This window comes from Cydia fagiglandana, chromosome Z (genome assembly GCF_963556715.1).
Source record: "Cydia fagiglandana chromosome Z, ilCydFagi1.1, whole genome shotgun sequence".
In the NCBI taxonomy this organism is placed as follows: Eukaryota; Metazoa; Arthropoda; class Insecta; order Lepidoptera; family Tortricidae; genus Cydia; species Cydia fagiglandana.
In genome coordinates, this window is record NC_085959.1 from 19,298,693 (window position 1) to 19,322,526 (window position 23,834).

Genomic DNA, 23,834 nt, shown 5'->3' on the forward strand with positions numbered 1-23,834 from the left:
AGAATACCGACAGGCTGGCGACTTTCCGCCGATGGGCCAAAGACTGAAGCTTAGCCGTTAGCTTCTTGTCGCCAATCATCCTCCTGGCTCTGCGCTCCACTGAGTCCAAAGCGGCGAGTTGGTATTTAGCTGAGCCATCCCACAGGTGGCTGCAATACTCCATACACGACCGGACTTGAGCTTTGTAAAGTGTTAGAAGCTGTCCAGGTGTGAAGTATCGCTTCACCTTATTTAGGACGCCCAGCTTTCTGGCCGCAGTTTGTGCTTTAGACTCAATGAAGCTGCCGAAGCTGAGGACTGAACTCAGCTCCATGCCGAGGAGTTCCAGGCTGTCGGCAATAGGTACAGATGCACCCCGGAAAGAAGGAGTCAGGTCGAATGGACTCCGTTTTGCGGAAAATAGACACGTCTGCGTTTTGGAGGCATTGAACGTGACCCGATTGTCATCACCCCACTGGGAAACGAGACTAAGGGTCAAGTTCATTCGCTCAACCATGGCCTCTCTCTGTGAACGTATATCCTCCCTGCTGTCCCCTGCACCAGCCAAATATCTCTCAACAACCGTACTGTCATCTGCATAACCTACAATGCTGGGTTGCAGCATGTTGTTAATGTGGAGCAGGAAAAGGGTTGCGGAGAGAACAGACCCCTGAGGAACACCGGCGTCAATGGCCATGAGGTCTGAAGAGTAGCCATCAATAACTACTCTGATCGACCGTTCACTCAAGAAATCAGATAGCCAGCTACAAAAGTCAGCAGGGATGCCGTATGCAGGAAGCTTGCTAAGGAGACTTGCGTGCCAAACCCTGTCAAAGGCCTTCGAGATGTCCAGTGAAACAGCAAGCGCTTCACCGTTCCTCTCGATGGCCTCGCCGCAGCAGTGCGTGACATACGCTAAAAGATCCCCAGTAGACCGACCTCGGCGAAAGCCATATTGACGGTCACTGAGCAGATCATTTGCTTCGAGGTATGCCAGCAGCTTGCCGTTAAGTACCCTTTCCATGACTTTACAGAGCATGGAGGTAGGAGGAGGAGGTCGAAAAGTGGTAGACCACTTTCTTGGCTGACCGTACCTGGCCAACTCAGGAATCGCGATCGTTCTGTTGGCTTGCCTTACCTACGCACACAGAGTTCCTGTTTACGAAACATGTTCACCCGGCATTGTGGTAAAAGTTGATTTTCCGCTTGAGGAAGCATACACATTCAGCAAGTATCAAGGTGTCTATCCATCACGTCCATGACTATCAACCCCTATTCTTGTATGTACAATGTATGTATTTATTTATTCAATATGCAATATATTTTTCTTGAAATTTACCTACTTGCACTACATCTTTAAGTCCCTAACACTTTTAAAGAAATATAGCAACAATTGGCAGATTAATTTGTTTATACTTAGGTAGTTAGTTGTTATTTGTTATAGTTCTCGCATAACACTTATATGGCCTTGTTGGGTTACATTTGGTATTGGTACTTACAAGTTATCCTTAAGTGAACAGTAAACGGTACCACAGTTCGTCAACCTTACAGTTAGTAATCTACTGTATTACGGTCACGTAACAATTAACACTCGCGGCGTGATTAGAACTATAATAGGATAGTTGTAACGCCGGTTAACCTTTATAATATGCGGATTGGAACAGCCAAATACCGAAAATAATTTAACAACCTCTATAACATTTATAGATACTCAACTGAGTTACTAAATTAACCTTCAAATAGTCATTATCATATTTATAAATGTAAATTTTTTGTTTCTAGTTATTTTGTCAAATGCCGGACTGTTTATGTTTAGGCATTCTTACGTTTCGAAATGTCATATAAAAATAAGGGCATAACATAGAACGCAAATTAAATGAATCTGATCAGGTTTTGGGGATTTCCTATAAAGTTACGTTGTGACGATTCGTTTTCAGGTGGGTTTTATCTGTGCCAAGCGGCGGTAATGTTTCATGTCATAAACTGCTTCAATTGCATACCAAATTAGGCGTCTGTAATATACAAAAATTACTCATTAGTCTCATAATAGTGCTAAGATTGCCGAAACAAACGAAGTTGCGGCTCTTACTAAATCTTACGCACAATTACGCAGTGGGACGTAGTTAGCCTAAGTTACAAAGTAGTTTTAAGGATATTTATGTTTTCTATTAGAAATCGTCTTTAAATTAATATAGGTACATTATATTAATAGAACGCGTCGAGTAACCCAACAGATTTTAATCACGCATTGCAGAGGTCAGAAGGAGCAAAAATTTTGTATGACTTCTGGTCAAAGTCGGCAAAAAAAGAATTGTATAGGTATATGTGTGTTTTCTGCACACTACCTATACACGTTATTGCTCTTTACACCCTGGCGAAAGAAACATTAATAACAAATAAGTAAAGGTTTTTTTTTATTTACGGATATATTTTGCGAGTTTCCTTTAAAACTTTAATGTCTGTCAGTAGGCATGTCTAAACCAAGTCATATAGTGGCAGCGTCGCAGCCAAAAAGGCGTTCTTCACTGAGTTATGTCATAACTGAAATACATTTTCACAAGAATTGTCATTATATATGACCGATTTTAGAAAACATTGTATGACATTTTAGTCTCTAAATAAGGCCAAGAATACATCTTTTAAATCTATCGGGTTATTCGAGCCCACTGTGTAAAATATAAATCAGTATTACATTAAGCCATTACATCGTATTTGAATTCGCGGCATCCAGTATTGTATGTAAGTTTGTTTGTCTAATATAAAGTGTTAGCGTTCAATAGCCTCTAACGACGAGGTTATGATTCGAATTCGAACGAAGGACTTGATGTCCGCTTGTGTAGATATTCCGCTAGCATCCCGCTGTCGCGGCGCGGTATGCGGCGCACGCGCCGTGCCAACACGAAATATAGCCACTACATCGCACAGCAAGAGAATTTTTATTACATCCTCTGATTCAGAGGTCATTCTTACTTTTTATTCGAAAGTAAAAACAATGCAACGCACCAAGCGCGTCCAACAACTTTCTGTGACCACACATTATCTAATTGTAAATGTTCGGCATTATTTAGTGCAACAAATTTTAATATATTTTTAAGATACTTTTTATTATTATGTCCCCACTCGATCGACGCATCTTTAACGTTTGCAGCCATTAATAATTTTCTCACAGCATCTGCGTAATGACCAGGGCTCCTGATATCCGTGATACACGCCGATCCGTAGCTACGGGTTCTTAAGCCCGGCGGTACTAAGATCACGAATTTCACGAACACGGCAAGGTACGTACCTCGTACCTGCGTTCGCGTCCGGATTCACGTGACACGCCGTGACACGCCATGATACGTAGCCCGTACCTGCGTGAGCTTCGGGCTCGGTTCCGTTGAATACTTATCGCACGTCTCGTAGGTTCGACACGCCCGGGAGAAAAATAAATAAGGACTAAGTATGTATTATTGAATTGAGTTACCACTTAGTATATTGAATACGGGACGTTCGTCGGACAAACATTTACGTGTGAATTAAACTTAAATTGTATTTTTTACATCGATTTGAATATAATGGTTATATCTAAATAATTTATGGGGTTATTCTGTTTTCTGTATAATCAGCTATTGATTTTAGTCAAAACTAGCGACCTGCCCGTTGCATTGCACTATATTTATATTAAATATGTATAAGGTGTAAAACTCCCTAGTAAGTATCATTATAATTATGAACTTAAGCAACGTCGCGGGCGGACCGAACCGGCGTGTTCTTAAGATACGTGAAGCCGTGATCACGCCTACACGGATCTACACGGATTCACGTACCCTAATTTCACGTAACCGAATGTCACGTGCGGAACGGACCAGAAAACCGTTGCCGTGATTCACGAAACCGGGCGCACGGCTACGGGTTCACGAATCACGGACACGACCGCGAGCCCTAGAATGACCATCAGTTACGTTAATGTGCACACTCCTACCTATCACGATTAATATTACGTACCTACATTGTATTACACCACACAATTGCAGTTATTTTCTCTCATTATTACGGTGTCAAGTTAGACAAAATTCATGAAAACATGTGAAGTTTTATGCAATCATTCAAAACGGACAACAAAAGGACTTAGCTTTTGTTGTCCGTTTGCATCGGCCTATGGATCAAAGTTGCCTCTTGCCTCAGTGTTATGTTGGCAATTAAAAGGAAATTTATATTCATCTTACATGCGCATGCCGTCCGAATAAGATTTACAATTATTTGCCATAATAAGCGAATTAATGAGGCAAATATAATAATAAGTTGAATTTGTAAGAATAGCGGAGTGTACTGGTGGTGGCCCGGCGCCGGCGCACGTTCACCCGCGACCTCGCGCCGGCTCCCCCGAGCGGACCTTGTGGCAGGACACTGTGTACAGTTATTGTCTCCAACCAATATCGCCTTGATAGAAAGATACAAGCAGGAAATATAATTACGCCGTCACGTATATAGGATCTCGACCTGCCTTTTCTATAAGTAGACGAAATGACCTTTGCGGCGGTTGGAATGAACCGGCAGTGAATCAAACAGGCCTCATTTAGCGAATAGGTACCTAATGCAGGTGCCAACGTTTGTAGTTGGTGCTTACAACGACACCGAACCTGCGTGACTGAGCCCAATAAATGCTTTACAATCGTATCTACTTACGAAAGTCACTTTATTAGGAAACCTTTCTCAATATATTTTTTTTGCCTTTTACGAACCTTGAACACTTTGCTAATCGGCATAATCAGACAATAATATTTCATGCACAACAATTTCTATAATAATCGTTAACTGTTGGTGTTGCAACTCGATTAAATGAGAATTGAATGCCAGAAATTTAGGTAGATGCTTGTGGTAAATTATAAATAAAACATCATTAATCTTTGACATGCTTGTGTGGTGTAGTGGCTACTTACCGCGACTTGACAAATATTTTAATGATAACTGGTTGATTGTATAATCTTAACACCCCCCCACCCGGATAGAGAAATTATTCAGATCCGGGTTTCTCCGTGCAGCGCTAATATTATTACATATAATGGATAATCACTGTTAATCGTTTCCAGATCAGTAATCGGTGATTACTTAATTAAGACTTCAAGTGAAACTAACTTTATTTTTACCTTGAAATACCTACATATAACAATTTTAAATAAACCTACAATTTTTACTAGTTCCTCGTAGATATGTTTATTGTACTCGTATATTAGAATGGGGATAATATGATAAACATTATTTACATATTTAGCAGTTAAGTAATAATGTTTCACTATATGTGTAATTATTAATTTAATGTGAAATATTATGAATAATAAACCAATAAACCTATTGAAATATTTAATGCGCGACTTCTTTTGTTTTCTTTAAGTAGGTTTTTTAAATGCCACTATATATTAGACTTTTTTGCTAGGTATACTTATTGAAATATATATGTAAATCATATCTGAATATTTTTACATTTTCTGTAAATATTTTGTGTGGACTATCTTATTACGAGCAAAAGAAGAAAAAATATAGATTTATTTTTGTATAAAGTAGAGGTGACAAATATGTACCTAATTAATTAATTATGGCGTAGCTTAGATAGCAATGTACTGAATCAAGGTGCCTTTCCTTATACCTGTCCATTGGCCAAAATGTTGTTCATATAGCGTTTTAAAATCTCAGCTAATTATAAATCTTATTTCTGACATACCTATCTTTTGAATAATAGCCACACTTCCCTGTTTTATTGCGACAGTATAACGACGGACAATTCGGAACAATTCGAACCTGATGATGATGACCGACGAGCAGAGGGTTTGTTTGCTCAAATTTATAACTTCAATGTCGCCCTTAAAGCCCATTATTCTTTATAAAATAGAATCGGCTAATATCCTCGTTACCCCTGCGCGGATAGGTACCACGCTTGTATGACAAAATGTGTTACGAGTTTTAGTACCTACCTACTTTATACAAGTAAGTAGATAAGCAGTAATTGGCAAAGAATGAAGGCGTAAATTTCGGCTTCTGAGATTTGTGGACCTACTTTGCCGATATTCTGGACGGTAGGTAAGTGGGTAGTTTGACGACGACGACAGTCAAGTATCACCCAACCAATAACCAACTCAATCTGAAAATATTTTTATAGAAGCCATTTTTTTGCTCTATCTGCAAAACCTTCAAAATCCATAGCTACTTAGCTAGTCCGTAGCTAGTTAGCTGCGGTAGCAAGTACCTATCCACTCGCAAGGTATCGTGTGAGAAATGTGTTCGGTCCTTGATCTACTGCCGCCTGTAAAATAGCTCCCACGGATAACAATCGATGTTTCTGCTCAAATACGTTCGATCACGGTGATGCTGGGCCCGACTCGCGCCGTTTGTTCAAATATTTTGATATTTGAAACCTGTTTCCGTTTTGAGTTATCACTTCTAAGAACAAGATGTATTTTTAACTTTTATTTAGCAAATACAGATACGGCCGAAACTTTTTTTTAAATCTGACAGTTGACAAATTATAAGTGCATTTGTTGTTGACTCATAAGAATTTTATACATCGTACCAAAATTACATAGCTACACAGTGCGAATGAAATGGAATATTTGCACTGTTATGTACCATCAAATACATTTTAAGTATAATCGTTAGTTAATTTTATGGTAGGTTTCTGGATAAACATCTTTACAGGGGCTACAAGCGTTAGGGAACGCTACGCCGGTGCTACGAGTTCGTAGACGCAAATTCAAATAGGTTGTTCAACATTAAAATAGGTCGTTTACGTTACGTCACTGTAACTTATAACGTTCTTAATGTCCGCTTTGTTTCTGTCCAGAAAAGCCTATATTGCATTATAATTTACTAAAGTTTATATTATTCAATAAAATCATAGAAGTTTAAACTGTTGGCTGTTATTTACAATACATCTTGTATAATGATTATAAGTAGCAACGCTTTGAAGTCAAATAGGTAAACTAGAATGCCTATTGCCTACACTATAACGACAATTAGCCGAGTTGGTAACTTAATTAATTAAGAAGCATAACGAGCTTAGCCTTGCATCTACTACCAGTCAGAGTATTGGCCAATCTCTAGATTAGAATTTGTTTACATTTAACTTACTTAGATTTGCATGTTAGGTACTGGTTTCATTACCTTAGACGCCATTATATGACGTAGATACATACGAGGGGCGTTCAAAATATTCTCGGTATTGATATCTTACAACCTCTTCTAAAATTTCTTTCGTTACTGGCCGCTAAAGTTTATTCATTGACATTAAAAAAAAAGTATAATTCGAACCGAGATGTTCTTTTGTTTTTCTGCAATTGCTGAACAAACACGGACATCATGTGCGATTTGACAATGTTAACAAAATTAGAACATCGATGCGTCATAAAATTCTTGACAAAACAGGGTAAAAATAAAAAAAACATAAAAGAGGAAATGGATTGTGTTTACCGTGAGTCTGCTCCTTCTTTATCTACCATTCAAAAGTGGTCAAGCGAGTTTAAACGTGGATGGGAGAGTATTGAAGATGACCCTAGACCTGGCCGGCCTGTAGTAGCTACTTCACAAGAAAATATTGATAAAGTGGAAAAACTTATATTGGAAGATGGTCGAGTGAAGGTAAAATCTATAGCTCAAGTAACCAACCTCTCTATTGGTACCGTACATGATATTATCCATGACCATCTTAATATGTCAAAAGTAAGTGCAAGATGGGTTCCGCGAATGCTGACTCGGCTTCAAAAAGACATGCGTGTTGCTTGTTGTTCCGATTTTATTGACCTGTGCGGTGAAAATCCTGATGAGGTGCTGCAAAGAATAGTTACTGGAGATGAAACCTGGGTTCATCATTATGACCCAGAGAGTAAACAAGAGTCCATGCAGTGGCACATTAAGGGTTCAGCTCATCCTAAGAAATTCAAGGTCATGCCTTCAGCTGGCAAGGTCATGGCCACGATATTTTGGGATTGTGAAGGAGTATTACTAATCGATTATAATGAAAAAGGTGTCAATATCACAGGACAGTACTACGCTAATATTCTACGTCAGTTAAAGGATGCAATCAAAGAAAAGAGGCGAGGAAAGTTAACCAAAGGTGTTCTGCTTCTGCATGATAATGCCCCAGTCCATACTGCTCATATTGCCAAGGCAGCTATTGCTGAATGTGGGTTTGAAACTGTTACTCACCCACCGTATAGTCCGGACTTAGCCCCCAGCGACTTCTTTTTGTTCCCCAATCTTAAAAAGTATCTGCGTGGAAATAAATTTTCTGACGATGAAAGAATTGAAGGCGGCAGTGGAGGAGTATTTTTACACCAAAGATAAGAAATATTTTTATGAGGGTTTAAAAAAAATAATTGATCGATCTTTTAAGTGTATGAACATAGGGGGGGAGTATATTGAAAAATAAAAATATCAAACTTTTCGTACTTGTTTGTTTTCATTCTCATACCGAGAATATTTTGAACACCCCTCGTAGATACCTAATTAAAAAGGCATGTAATGCGTTTAACATAAATTTATAATTACGCTGATGACTATTAAGCACTTCTGGCTTAAGCGCACGGCTTCAAAACCTAGATGGGATGATTTTAATTCTTGTAAACTGAGACATACTCGTACATGTTGGACTTTTAAGGAACTAAGACATACTATAGTACAGTCGGTGTCCTAACCTAACGTAACCTATCAACATTTGTGTCGTCCCACGGGTAAAGGTACCTTATGGGTGTTGGCGCTTACGCTATTATTAACGCCGCTCCAATATTATTGCGGCGCTATGCGTCGTAAGCGCCAGCAGCCATAAGATACCTTTTGCCGTGGAACGTCACATTTCTATACAGTTAGTACCTAAGGCGACGCGGTTACTTAAGTTGGGACGCTTAATACTGTCCTGAATGTCTCATGTATGTTTAGCTTTACAAAGATTGCCTGTGATACCCTAGTACGGTGTATAGAACTTCGTAAAACGTTCGCGATGAATTTATACCTGTGTCAGTATAAGTACGATCACATAGCCTTGCGATCGGTGCGACCTTACATCCAGTGAAATTGAAACTCTTGGAACCGGTATCGCATGTACCGGTCCGGTTGCACCGGCGGATTAATTATTATCGACTATCGAGCTTATTTTAATACCTACCTATTTTCTAGAATGCAGATTAAATTAATAATGGGTCATAGATAAATAAATCCACAAAATACGTTCGTTTACTTCGCCGGTTATGTGAATATATGCATAGGGAATAAAATATATGTTGCATTTAATGAATAATCAGTATATATTTAAGTGAAAAATGGTGTCAATAACGCCCCTATCGCTGGCGTATGCCGTATCCCAACCTCAGTTCCGCGTGCCGCTGCATGACTTTGTAGCAAAATTACGCGGAAGCAATTTCTTCCGACTTCAATAATTGGATTTATAATCCTAGTAAGCGCGATACGGATCATCGCTGTTTAAATTTTTTTTTCGTAAAAATAGGCATTCACGTACCTACTTATATATAGATAGATATAGTATTACTAAATGGACGATTTATAAATATTATTATAGAATCTTTTGGGTGTCTAACTGAAAAAAAAAATGTGTTAGAATTTTTGGAATGTCTTCTCTGGAAGTTCAATTCTACCCGTATATTTACTGGGTCGCATTAAAGATTTAATAATGCTTAGGTACAGTCGAAATCATTTGTTTTAATTCTCGGAGTCGGAAGTGCTAACGGCTCATATAAGCATTTATTTTTACAACTCTAGGTTGATAGACAAATAACTATTGGCAAAAACGCAGCAATGTGTAATTCCATACATCGCGTGAGAATCTCTATAGGCGAAAGTGTTAGCGATGTCACATTACCTCATCGATATGCACTTGTGTGAAATTAGTATTCGTAATAAACACCCACGTTCCGATTTTCGCTAACATTTCTCACGACCACATCACTTATTTCCAACAGTGTATTGCAATGTTCGACTTTAGTCACCTAGAATCATAAGGTTTCTCAGTATTTCTTTGCGCACTTTACTGCAACAGCATGTCATATATTTTATTGATACGTAGGTATGTATACGCAAATGTGCCGAAACGTTACGAAAGAACTTAGACATTTAGTTGTTTCGCGCGTACGTATGTAAGCAGTGCATAAATTACAGCGTCGACTCCAGCGCACTTGACATATCTGTTGGAATGCTAGCGAAATCGCGCCAAGCGCCGGGACCGGAGTGATGAAATGTGGATGACTCATTCTTTGTGCCGAGCCGCGAGGCTGCGTGGCTGTTAAGGCGCAACAGCCAGATGTCATCTTGCTGACTCATAAATTGTTGGATCTTATCGCTAGAACATTACTTTCCCATGATATCTATCTATTTTATAATGTTTCCGTTTGTTGTTACAGATGTTTGCTAGTCTGCACAGTCTACCAAGCCATTGCTGATGTACAGATTATTACCGAGCCTCGACAAGGTGAAGAATATGTTTTAGTCAGCGCGGGTCAACAAGGCCCAATAAGAAATTTTGAAACCTCGCATAAGATACCTGAAAAACATCCATCACATCGAAATTTTAGACCAGAAGATGATAAGAGTAATAAAAAAATAGTCAATGGTAAAGTTGGCGGAAAACACGCTTCAGAAGGTATTGTATCAATCGAAGAAGATAAAAGAGTAATACTTAAGAAAGTGCAGAAAGGTAAAATAGCTGAATCAATAGAGATCGATATCCCGGTATCTAAAATAGAAGATATTAAAATTAAGGAGAATGTAAAAAATGAAGATATTAATCCTAAAATGAAAATAGAATTAGAAGCCATGTCTGAATCGGGGAAATTAAGTGATAAATCCAGTACGACAACGCAAAAACCTATTTTAACTACTGCACCTCCTGCTGCGAAGAAGACTTACGACTATATTCCTATCAATTTCGATACCATAGATGACATCAACAGTGGCTTGTTGTCATCAAATGTAAAATTAGAACCGGCGGGTTCAGAGCAGAAACAACACTCTCGCATCCAAATAAAAAAGGGACCAAATGGCCAGGATTATGAATATGAGTACATTTACTACTATTATGACGAAGATGATGAAAACAAAACCTCTTCAAGTACTGCCGCTCCTGTCCACAATTCTCACGACGGCCCTCAAAAAGCAGATGCTGACAACCAAATAGGCAAAGAATCTAAGGCCAAGAACAAGTACAGTTCTATAGACAGGTCTGGTGCAACAACTGTAGCTACATCTGATAACCAAAATGAGGTTCTGCCAGCTTCCGGAAGGGGGCCCCGACAGCGAGGACGCACGATTGCACCTGCGCCAGTTGAAGAGGATATCGAAGAAGACAGGTAATAAACAATATATTAAAACCAGATCATATAAGAATTATAAATATTTTATTATTATTTGGCTGACGCAATGTTCTTTAAAATTATAGATTACCATCGAGCACACGTTTCCCACCTCGCGGACGCAACTTGACGCCTGCCAGTTCAACCACTTACGTGCCAGAGGTTTCCTCGGAAACAACCAGGCAGCGAGGCCGACCACAGATCGACAACGTTGCTGACGAGTCTATTGGCCAAACGAGGAGCAGGACCCGAGCGCATATAAGGTATGGGATTTGTTTAAAAATATGTTTCTACATTAAGTATAATATGTGCACCTACATGTAAAATGTTTTTATTTTTCTTTCAGGCGGCCCAGCTCAGAACTTGTCGATTTAGACAGCTTTAAGACAAACTCTGGAGACATTCCCTCTCAATACAAAGAGCCACCTACGAGATATTCCTCCGAAAGTAAAACATCTACTGAAATACCTGAAGGTGTACCTACCAAAGACCCCTCGCATGCCAAAGAATCAGTACGGGAAGGACACAGCTTGTCAAGCGGAATTAGATTCCAAGAAATAATCGACGACTCGAAACTTCCTTCGGACTACAAACAAACGACCCCATATGAACAGGACACCACGGAATATACAACGATGACTGCAATGGAGAAGGTCGCTCTCGACCTATATGCTTATTTAGCTGGTGAAAACTTGAACAACGATGTCAACCCAACCGTCGACGATCTCGGTTTTGAGGGTACCACTGCTGCTGACGAGGAGTCATCCACAACAGAGGCTCTTAGCACAACTGAAGAGGCGACGACGCCCACAACAACGACGACCACCACGACCACGACGACCACCACGACCACACCGGCCCCCACGACCACGGCCGCGCCCACACGGCCTTCCCGTTTCAAGGGCAGGCCCGGTGCCCGCGCGCGCGTCTCCACTACGTCCAGCGCGCCCACCGAACCTCCCCACGAATCTTCTACAAGAGCTAGAGGTAATTACTCGTAATGACTTGACTATCTATTATACGAGGGGCAAACTGAAGGTGTTTAGAATACAAAATGCTGAAGTAATTAGGTCGTCACCCTTTATTTTAATGCGTGTTTTAACTCTTTCTGATCACGCCTACTAATTTCATTAGGATAGGTTTACCCTGAAACGCGCACAGCTCATTCTTCCAATGCCTTTTTTGTATGGCGATTTTAGGTCCTCGGAGGTTTTATATGAAATTGAGGTACACATCGGGATAAATATGTTTTTATTACACATAAATATATATGCTATTGTAACTCTGTCGTTGGATGAGTCCACAATTAAAATCGTTTATAAGTAATAGTGACACGAAACAATTCTTGGCTCGAAATTGGAGCAACGCTCGGCGTACAATTTCCAAATTGCCATCAATCCTGAAACATAAGTCATGCCATTTGGCATTAAGTGCTCCATTTGTACATTGTTGTATATATTTTGTGCAATCAAGTTTAAATAAATAAATAAATGAGTAACGACCAAGTGACTTACCTCAAAAAAAAATTGCCCCTTTTTGTAATATGATATCTAAGTGGCCTTTTCTAAGAACTTTCAGTGTTGCCTACGTATGTATTTGTAAAGGTACTTAGTCGATGTGGTAGAAGAAGAGTCTTCGATATCTGTTTCTATAGATCGATATCTGTATCTGTTCTTATAGACTTTAGAGGAAGTTACACTAGTGATAAGTGAAAAAGTATAGCTTCCAAACAGAGTTCAAAGCCTAGCGACTACGAATGAGTTTCTCGTGACTTAAGTACGAAATAACATCTTGATATTTAGGTACCAGTTACAGTTTGATAGTTATCACGTTCCATATCAAGGTCTAGGTACCAGTTGCTTTTCGGAGAAAGAAAACATCATGAGGAAACCTGCATTGTAGAGAAGACATTAAAATGTGTTGTGTTAAGTATCTACTAAACTCACGTGGGGACTATGCAAAATCAGCGGGGCGTATGTATATAAGTACCTATATATACTGGTTATTATCCTGTTATGATTATAAGATAAGTGCTTTTGCGATGTCATTTTGTTTTTGCTATGCGACTGTTTGATTTGCCACGCTAATGTAAACAAATACTAAATATTTAATATGAGTCAATCTTGTTTTCAACTAGCATAGATGCTAGTGTAAAAGTAGTGTGAAGCTAATCAGTAGGTTGAGTGGGTACAAAGTATAGGTAAAAGGCTAAAAGGGTTATTGACTTTAACGTTTCTTTCTTCTTTAATCTTATGGAAATTTTAAGATCCTTAAAAAAACTTAAAGGTACCTAGTACCTGTGTACCTAATATTAAAAAAACAATCATCTACTTAGTCAAGTGCAAACAGAAAGGTTGTTTGTTATGTACCTATTTAGTAAGATATTTTCAGTGCTTTTATATTTTGGTTAGTTTTTTAAATACTGTCGTAGGTTGTAATTGTAACAATTTTTGTATTCGAGTTTGCGGGATATGAATGACGATCATTTATTTTTACCTATGGCTTAATAACGTTACCTACTTAATGTGGTTCGGCTTCAGAAGTAAATTGAAATAAATACGATAAAGAAGTTAAAAGTTACAAAATGACCCGTTTGCATGCTCATCCGTAGTTAGGTATATAACAATAGTAAATAACAGGGCATGTGAATTGTCACCAGGTCGGTTCAGCAAGCCAGGCGGCGTGCGCAAGACCACCGCTGCAGCGGCCGAAGCGTCCACGCCCGCCGCTGCCCCTCTAGAGAAACCTGTGTCGCAGCCCAAGGTACTGTATACTAAAATATTATTACATTAATATCTCATTTATTCTAGCAATACTGATCGTAATATTGTACATATGTGTTTTGCTCGCATTTGCAGACTGCCTGAGCGAACAATGCGAATGCGAATGGAATTATGTTGATTTACATATTTTTTATCATTAGACAGTTCTTGGCGAAACTAATTCACTGATGCTGGCCGATTTAAATAGTTTGCATCATGCCCATATCTTAAAATGGCCAGCGTTGACAGATTTTTAGTGTAATGGAAAATCTATATCTGACGTATTAACACAAAGTTCTAATCGAGCTATGATTTTGAAAGGGGTAATCACTTTATGTATATTATTATCGCAACCTAATTGTTAACATCTGCCAGTTATTCAGGTTGTATATTACATATTATGTGTGTATGGTATTCAGTAAGTGCCCAGTAGGTACTTAGTTTTTCTAAACCTATAAAGTTAATTATACCGGGTGTGGCCTGTAATATGAGCAAAAAATTAAACTGTAGGCTGTATTCCTCATACTGACCAACATTTTTTCAGCGACTTTTAAAAATAACTTGTGGTTTGATTTATATACACTTTAAAGTTTATTCTAAGACGCAATGTATTGCGAATTCTCTTATCTTTAAGACGTGACAAGCAACGTCAATCACAATGATATGGGGTGGCGATGGCGTCCATTGAAGATAATATTATTTTGTATGAAAAATAGGGAGTCTAAATACTTCATAATTTTGAAATGTTGTTGAACAAAAGTGTCACCGTTTGAGGAGTACAATCTATGTTTTAATTATTTGCTCATGTTACAGGCCACACCCGGTATATTCTCGGCTAAATAAATTTATTGAGTAGATACCTAGTATGACATGTAATAATACGTATAAGCCTAGTGGCGACATATTTTTAAACAATGAATTACATTATTACCTACTGATACTATAAGATTTGCCTGCTAAAAGAAACTTCGTATATAAGTCGCTATGGTATTACGTTACTGAAGGGTACCCATCTCGTACTCAACTCATTCGATATTAATGTCCATCGTATTTTACACATTCCAAAATCGAATTGCCTGTATGAAACATGACTAAAATTCACAAATGCGGCAATTACCTATCGAACAACACATGAGTGAAGAATGCGTATGAATTGTTGCAGGCGTTTGGTCGTCGCGGCTTGTTCGCGGGTCGCAACCGGCCGAGCTCCACCACCGCTGCGCCCGCCGCCGAGGACGGCAGCAGCTCGCCCGCCAGCGACACTCCTGCGCCGAGGTACATCACTATTTTAACAACACGAATTAACAACTAAAACCTGGATTCTGATAGCGCCATAGCTACTTTATAAAAAACTAACCATAAAATAAAAGAAATATACGTTTTTAATATGGTGTTAACATGTTAAAAGCATCTGCTAATTTCACAAACAAAACAAATCCAACGGCACCAAAATGCGTTAATACGTCAAGCTTTTGAGGTGCTCTACCGAATGTACATAATATGACTCGTTTCATAATTTTGTAGGCCCCGCCTTCGCCCGAACTTGAGGAGGCCCATCGGCTCTACTACCAGCAGCGCAGCCCCCGCTGAAGACAGCACGGCTCCTGCCGCCAGCGAATCGGCGGAGACCACCGTTGCTCCGAGCAGAACCATTGGGTAAGTGCCAGAGAGGTCTACACTTGAAACTGAGGTCTACACTTGAAAACGCAACTAATGTGCCCATCACTAAATACTATACGGCGTCCAGGGCTAAGCAGGCGATATCTTACAAAGCAAAACTGTAGGGACACAATTAGCAGGAATGGTGACAACGCATTCGAGATGCAATCACGTGGGGGTTACCAATTTGTGTGTGTTAATACTAACTATTTGGACTCCGGGATCAGAATGGTGGAATTGTCAATTTAAAATCACTGAATATCACATAAAAAATTATTTAGAGTTCCACAAATGTTATATCAAAACTTGGGTTAACACTGAAGGTCAATTATATCAATAAATTTAGCAAACCTGTTACAGTAATTTACTTCAAATGCGCTTACGCTTTTGGGAAACTACCGGGCAGGTCGCAACTCGCAAGGCGGGGGACAACTGGCGAGGCCCGCGCCTCGCGACTTGCATCTCGAATGCCTTGTCAGCATTCCTGCTAATTGTGTCCCTACAAAACCATTCAATTAGTGATACGGAAATAACATTCGCATTCCCGGCTTTTGGCTAATCTACGGAAGCCCGGCTCAACAAACACACTTAGTTAATACACAATTCCCATGGTCAACGAGTTTAACGACCCACCCGGGCTTGAAAGGGTGAGCATTCCGCAGCGATGAATAAGATAGCGAAAAGATGTGTGAGGAAAAATCTACCCGTGAAACCCCGATAAAACGCATGCGCTATTTTTTTTTTGTCCACGTGGGAAGTATAATATAAATCGGTTTGGTTACTTTGCAGCCGCGGCCGCCCCGGACTGCGACCCGCGTCTCTGCGCCCCGGACCAAGACTGAACCTGCGCGCCAACCCGCGCCCTCGGCCTGGCGCCGCTACCGAGGCACCCGCTGATGCACCCACGGAGACATCCGCGCCTGATGCACCGCCCACTGACTCCGATGCTGAGGTTTGTTACTATTCAATACTAAAAACTGCACTGTAAAGACATGGGTTATCACACATTACTAACTATGCCATCAAAATATCAACGACTATCTTCAGGCATCAATAGGTAAATATTTTCAGGCATCGGAACTCCTTAGATTCTAACAGCAGCACACTTATCTCATTGCAATAAGGTTTACGAAGGCGTGACTGTACATTTAGATGATACACTTCTGCCAGAACGCGCAGCGCACTCTACAATTTTCTACGGCAAGCGATGAACTCACGCTACATAAAAGCTGAGGCACTTACACGTAAAATGTCGGGATACCTACAGCGCCTATGCACCCACGCTCAACCTTTATTGCCGTGACCTCTGGCATCTAGTCACGGCCTAAGCGCTCACTCGATTTCACATTATGTGATTTAAGTATGCTAATTCAGTCTTCTACAGGGTGTAATTTTTTACGTGATACAAAATATGTTTTTCATCACACTTGCTCGGAAAAGATGTATTTACACGTAGGGCTTGCGGGCGGGAAATTGAAATTTTCGCCCTAGGGCGGAAAAAATCTTTTCCGAGCAAGTGTGATGAAAAACACTTATTTACACGTAGGGCTTGCGGGCGGGAAATTGAAATTTTCGCCCTAGGGCGGAAAAGTGTTTTATACAGAAGTTTGTTTTTATTAATTCTCCTTTTTTTCCTTACAAGTGTGATGAAAAACATTGTGTGTGCCACGGGCGGTAAAGAAATTCCGAACTCGTGAACATTTTAAGCCCTCGCTTCGCGTCGGGCTTAAAATTGACACTCGTTCGTAATTTCTTATTTCCCGCCCTTAATACACAATGTACTATTTCTAACTCCATAAACAACTAGCAATTGAATGCTCCTACTCTCGTTGAAATCAGACAATTTTATTTTAATTTTTTTATTTAGTTCACTTTACATTTTAAATATCTTATAAAGCTGTTTTAATATCATAATATCCTTTAAAAGTACAAAAAATATCACGAAAAAAAAAAAAAAAAAATTGTCTGATTTCAACGAGAGTAGGAGCATTCAATTGCTAGTTGTTTATGGAGTTAGATAAACATATTTTGTATCACGTAAAAAATTACACCCTGTATATTAGCGGCGTGATGCTTTTGTTGTTATTCAGCATAATGCCGCGCATGCCTACTCGTTAAAACCTATACCGATCCAATCCCGAGGTAATTTTGATCCGAATCAAACAGTAGGTAGGTACATGCAAATTTACATAAAAAAAATATAAAACTAAGTAGAAGTAGCACTTGCGTTTATGGATCAATTCTTATGGTTACGATTACTGTAACATTATTCAGGCTTAAGAATTTAGGGTAATTAGGCTTCTTTATACCCTTGCGGTCACCCAGACACTGATCATGTGTGCTTTTGAACTCTTAATAAGAAGGATTTTGTTTGCAGGGTTCGTCACCGACGCCTGCCCCCGAGGCGCCGCGCGGGGGCCTCCGCGTGCGCAACCGGCTCACGGTGCAGCCGTCGCCCAAGCCGCGCGTGGCCCCCACGCCGCTGCCCCGCCGGCCCAACCCGCTGCTCAAGAGGAAGCTACCGTCTACTGAGGTTATTAACTTACTTATTTCCGTTGGCGCTACGACCCTTTGTGGGTCTTGGCCTTTTTTACAATCTTCCTCCAGATGTCACGGTGCCTGGCGACCTTCTTCCAGTTGGTAAACGGAGGTTATTAACAATCAACCAATATCCTAATTGTCTCAATCAGTACTGAAGCGTTAATAAGCAATTTCCGTAAGCGGAAACATTTCCTGACTTCGGATTGCAAAGCGTTCGTAAATAGAATTACTCAAATAGTAGTATCGTTGCAACGATATATTTACATCTAGAAGAAAACGATGTGCTGCAATTATGTTGAAAATGATGAAAAGATGATATTGCAGCATTAAATTCCATTCGTTTCTCGAGTTACATAATACAATCGGCTGCTCAGCAGGTAGGAGTGCCACTGCATTGTAATTACCTAATTAAATGATCTCACTAGATTGTCCCTCAAAAATCAATAACTACTCAACTAGCAGTAACTCGGTTAATCCATTAAAAGTCTTCCCTTCATAGTAAAAATATGTACAAATCGCTGTGAATTGATCCCCTTTTGATTGATATGTACATGACACTTAATTACTGCGGAACCCTACACTGAGCATGAAACATGGACATGGTGTTGGCCAGTTTTATGTATAAATAGTGCGAATAATCCGGAACAATAATCATCTCTAAAAATAATTCAATAATCGACAGGCAACCACGGAAGCGGCGAAGAAAGTAGAAGAGGAAGTAACAGAGGAAAGTAACGTCAGCGGCGAGAAGAGCGAGGCGGAGACGGAGGCCGCGCCCGCGGAGACGACGCCGGCGCCGCCGCTGCGCGGGCTGGACGCGCTGTTCGCGCGCCGCCGCGCCGCCGGCGGCATCGGCGCGCGCCCCGCCCGGCCCGCGCGCGACGCCCGCCGCACCGCCTAGCGCACATCACATCCCCCTACAACTTCACTTCACATACAATGACGCAAACTCTAAAGGACACGCATTCACTAGTTGCAAGTCGTAAAAATTCGACACCAGACAAGTTTGAGTTCGACCGACGGAATTTTCCATAAGCGATATGTCGGGGGCTCGTGTGTGATCTGTGAATGCTGGGGTCACCAAAACAACGCACAAATATTGCCTTTAAAGATTATCCATAGTTCGCCTGTTTTGGTCATTGTATGTGCTGGTCGTACCTATTATAATTTCCTCGGTGCGAATTGTCATTACTTTTAGTCAATTTCATACCCAAATGGTAGTGATGTTTCCACGTCAACGTACTAAGTAGGTACTTTTAATCTCATTTCTAGCATATGTTTAGAGTTTAAAAATTCTTAGCCGACTTACATCTTCAACTGTAATAGATGAAACCTATGTTCCTGAGAAATGGAGCAATACCGGGACTTTTTTTCCATAACCCTATTTATACGTGTTATGTACATATTAGAGTTAATTTTGTTACGAAAAATAAGCGGGTTCAAAAATCTGCTTAACACAATCCTAGGGTGTCCCGAGAAGCCTGAGTATCGCCGACTATTTCATCCTAGTAATAAGTAGTAATAGGCTCAACTGTGTGGATCAGCTTTATGTCCTTAGGGCTCCAACGTTTCATTTAATAGCCCTTTATCTTCTACACCGTCTTCTAATTCAGATAAATTGCACTGGGTAGTTCATATTGCAGCAATACATAAAAAAAGTGATCCCTGGTTATTTTGGTTAGGACCTGCAACCTCAAGTATGAAAAAAAGGCTTAGAGAAATATTTTACTAGAATTTCCTTCATTTGAACAGCGCACATCTATTGTATGTCGTAAACAAATTCCAAATGTCACAGTAAGAACTACAACTATAATTCGAAATTAATTATGAAGACAATAATAATGTTTGGGAAGCGAAAGAAATATTAGGTACGAAGAAAACATGAATTTATATAATTGACTCTTAAAAATTATACTCATTTAGTCTTTATTTATAGGGATAGTTAAGGAAGTTTTGTAATAATCGTTGATAATGAATCACCAGCAAGCATCGAACGACATCGATGTAATTAAAGCGTCTGAAGCACTGATAGCGAGTGCCATCGTGATATGTTTTGTATATTTCGTAAGTGTGATAATAAACTTAATATAATAGAATACTTGCATTTTATTGAATCAGCTAATACCTACTTTTCCTGGACGGCCATGAACGTCGGAATCATCATAATACAGAAAAAAAAATAACCTAAGATTCTCTACAATAATTATTGTGTTTATTTAGTAGCTTTACATTTTTGTGATTAAGGTGGTTCGCCTAGGTTACTCAAAACTTAACTCTCGCTAGATGGCACCACTTTTGCAAAATTTCAGATTTTATTTTTTTGTGAAATGGTCTTGGTATTTGTATACTTAAAAGTATGTTTCGCGCACTTTTTAAGTAAATATTGAACTATTAGAATAAACATTGAATACTTCATTGTGCAAAAACCACCTTTTTAATTCGACGGAGTGTTGCTGTCACGCTTTTTCCTACTATTACTCACACATGCAAACAGTGTTTCCGTGATCCTTGTAGTAGACAATTTCACACAACGTAAGTATGTTGCAATAGCGTAACGGTATGTTCGTGGAAATACGTGCAAGAGGATTGGGGTTCAAGACTGGTGCGAGTAGGTAATTTCTTTTCGTTTCTCCTTTGTGTTATCTTACCTTTAAACGAGCAATTATTTTATTATGTATATAATTATTTATTTATATCCATATTTGGATGGTATCAGAAACGGCTCTAACGATTTCGATGAAATTTGCTATAAGGGGTTTGATCTCTTAGCTAGGTCTATGAGAAAACGCGCATTTTTGAGTTTTTATGTTTTCTAAGCTTTGGTCGGTCTCCCAGATATTCAATCTCCGCTTGGCAACTAATCCCAGAATTGGCATGCGCACTAGTTTTTACGAAAGCGACTGCCCTGACCTTCCAACCCAGAGAGTAAACTTATTTGGATTAGTCCGGTTTCCTCACATTGTTTTCTTTCACCGAAAAATAGGTATCGGTGTGTAAATAGGTAGGTATCAAATGCTATTTCGTACAAAAGTTCGAAAAATCATTGGTACGAACCGGGGTTAGAACCCGTGACCTCCGAATTGCTTTCGGCTAGGCCAGCAGCGCTTCCCCCACATACTCAGTGTTATCAGGTTTTTTAAAAATCAAAAACGATTACTTATGAAAGCAGAAGAATATAAATGATCGTATTAGATTTATAATTGTTACATATTTGCCGTAACTAATTTTTAAAATGTGTTTTTCAATTAAAAGACACGTCAAGATTGTTTACCTTATTTCTAATGCTAAAAAAAACAAACTATAGTAATAATTGTGTTTTTCATTCATAGACAAAATCCATTATTTTTAACCACAGGAAATTTTATACACTACTTTTTAGAGTTCCGTACCCAAAGGGTAAAACGGGACCCTATTACTAAGACTTCGCTGTCCGTCCGTCCGTCCGTCCGTCCGTCCGTCCGTCCGTCTGTCACCAGGCTGTATCTCACGAACCGAAATAGTCCGTAATAGACAGTTGACATTTTCACAGATGATGTATTTCTGTTGCCGCTATAACAACAAATACTAAAAACAGAATAAAATAAAGATTTGAATGGGGCTCCCATACAACAAACGTGATTTTTGACCAAAGTTAAGCAACGTCGGGAGTGGTCAGTACTTGGATGGGTGACCGTTTTTTTTTTGCTTTTTTTTGTTTTTTTTTTTGCATTATGGCACGGAACCTTTCGTGCGCGAGTCCGACTCGCACTTGCCCGGTTTTTATTGCAGTGAAGATGTCCTGATTGTAAAAATCAGAGAGATTAGGTAGAGTATAATTACTAATTATCTTTGTAAAAATAAAACAATACGTGTAGCCCATACTTAATAATCGATTTATGATAATAAGAAAAATTAAATAAAAATAAAAAAACAATACGAAATTTAGGTGTAACAAAAATACAAAAAGTTATGTTCCAGCATACAATGACTGGGGATCGAACCGGGAATCTTCCGTTTGCAAGCAAAAAAGCGACTGTTTGCATAACAAGCCATGATAGTTCTTAGCTAAGCTGACGAACTTCTCGCTTAGGTCAATTAACTACCTGTCAAATATCAGTGTCAACAAAATTGCACTAAACATGACGGCACTCCAAATTCGAGCCGTGGTCAGCCCGGCAACGTCGGAAATGGAATGGCAACGTCGCAAATGTATCTGTACACGACATTTGTGACACACACATACGTAAAATTGATGAAAAGTTAACTATGATTTTTGCATGATTTCTGTATGAAACATTGTTTTCCTGTTAATTTCGCGCAAACGAATATTCGAAAGAAGATAAATGCGAAAATATTTGTGTACTAATAGTGTGTAGTTACTTAATGAGCTTTGATTGAATTTTGTATGAAAAGCGAACCACCTTTATACTTTTGCCCTACAAAGGTTAGTGATATTCATATTTCCTTATTAATCCAATATTATCTGTTTTTTGTACCTCTACTCTTTTTCCCCTAAAGATCTTAATATTTTAATGTATTCTCATGTGAAAAGTAAATGGCAAGGTTTATTATGCGGCAGCAAAATGCCTTCTATCTCGGGTCACATGAAGCCATCGCTATTCAAGTTTTCTAGCGTCTCACGCTCACATTAAGCAAAATTGTAGAACGCAATACACATTGGACCAATATATTGTACAGACGGAATACCACCTGTATGCAATACTGATAACGACAGAATTAGTAGGTACCAAAGCAGTTAGTTACAAAGCAGTTGCAACAACTGGGTGTGGTCCATAAAACTATGCGCATAATTTGTTTGTATGGCTACTTAGTGGTGCACTTAGATATCTGTTCCTGTACTTAAAGAGAAAGGTAAATAATGGCGTTAAGATTTCTTGCCAGTTGTACTATTATGTATTTATAAGTAATATACCTAACTACATAGTGGTTTTCTGGTCAGAAAGATATACACAATTAACCATCAAATAAGCCAACCAACAATCTATGTTGGACATAGGTTCCTATTCAAGGGACAGTTAGTGACTTTCCTACGAAAGCAAAGTTCCTTGATTGCCCGCCCAGTGAGTGATTTTCCTCTTAAAGTTAGTGACTTTCCTACGCAAGCAAAGTTCCTTGTTGGACTAGTGGGTAGTTTCATTTTCCTCTTAAAGAGCTGGGTTTTTGACACAATAATGCCAACGAAATACGTTTAGACTGTTGTTTTGTTCCATGTTGAAATAAAACCCAATTCACTTAGGGTCGGTTGCACCAAACTGTTCGTATCGTTAAAGAGTTCGCTAAATTTTTATGTATGGAAAGTTTCATAGTAAAGTGCCGGGGCGCGCCGGCTGACGTTGATCAGTCTGTCAAATGTGGTTGGTGCAACTGGCCCTTAGGGCCACTTGCACCATCTCACTAACCCGGGGTTAACCCGTTAATCCTGAAGTTACCATGGTTACTAGTCGTACCATTTGACACAGGGTTAACGGTTTAACCGTTTAACTCCGGGTTAGAGAGATGGTGCAAGTGGCACTTACATGATAGATAAGTATGGTACGTAATTAGTTAAAAACAAATAGCAGTC

General features: G+C 39.4%; 1 protein-coding gene across 2 annotated transcripts in view; it reads left to right on the forward strand.

Moving 5' to 3' along the window:
* LOC134679245 (mucin-5AC-like) overlaps positions 1-20,367 on the forward strand; it is a 32,919-nt gene extending 12,552 nt beyond the window's left edge. For both annotated transcript variants that reach the window (XM_063538132.1, XM_063538131.1), the window contains exons 3-11: positions 10,362-11,306; positions 11,396-11,572; positions 11,656-12,296; positions 13,969-14,072; positions 15,234-15,346; positions 15,596-15,727; positions 16,520-16,682; positions 18,108-18,263; positions 18,954-20,367. In XM_063538132.1, coding sequence (XP_063394202.1) covers positions 10,362-11,306; positions 11,396-11,572; positions 11,656-12,296; positions 13,969-14,072; positions 15,234-15,346; positions 15,596-15,727; positions 16,520-16,682; positions 18,108-18,263; positions 18,954-19,172 — 2,650 coding nt within the window. In that variant the 3' untranslated portion in view covers positions 19,173-20,367. The remainder of the gene's footprint in view (positions 1-10,361; positions 11,307-11,395; positions 11,573-11,655; positions 12,297-13,968; positions 14,073-15,233; positions 15,347-15,595; positions 15,728-16,519; positions 16,683-18,107; positions 18,264-18,953) is intronic.
* Positions 20,368-23,834: the final 3,467 nt, after the last annotated feature.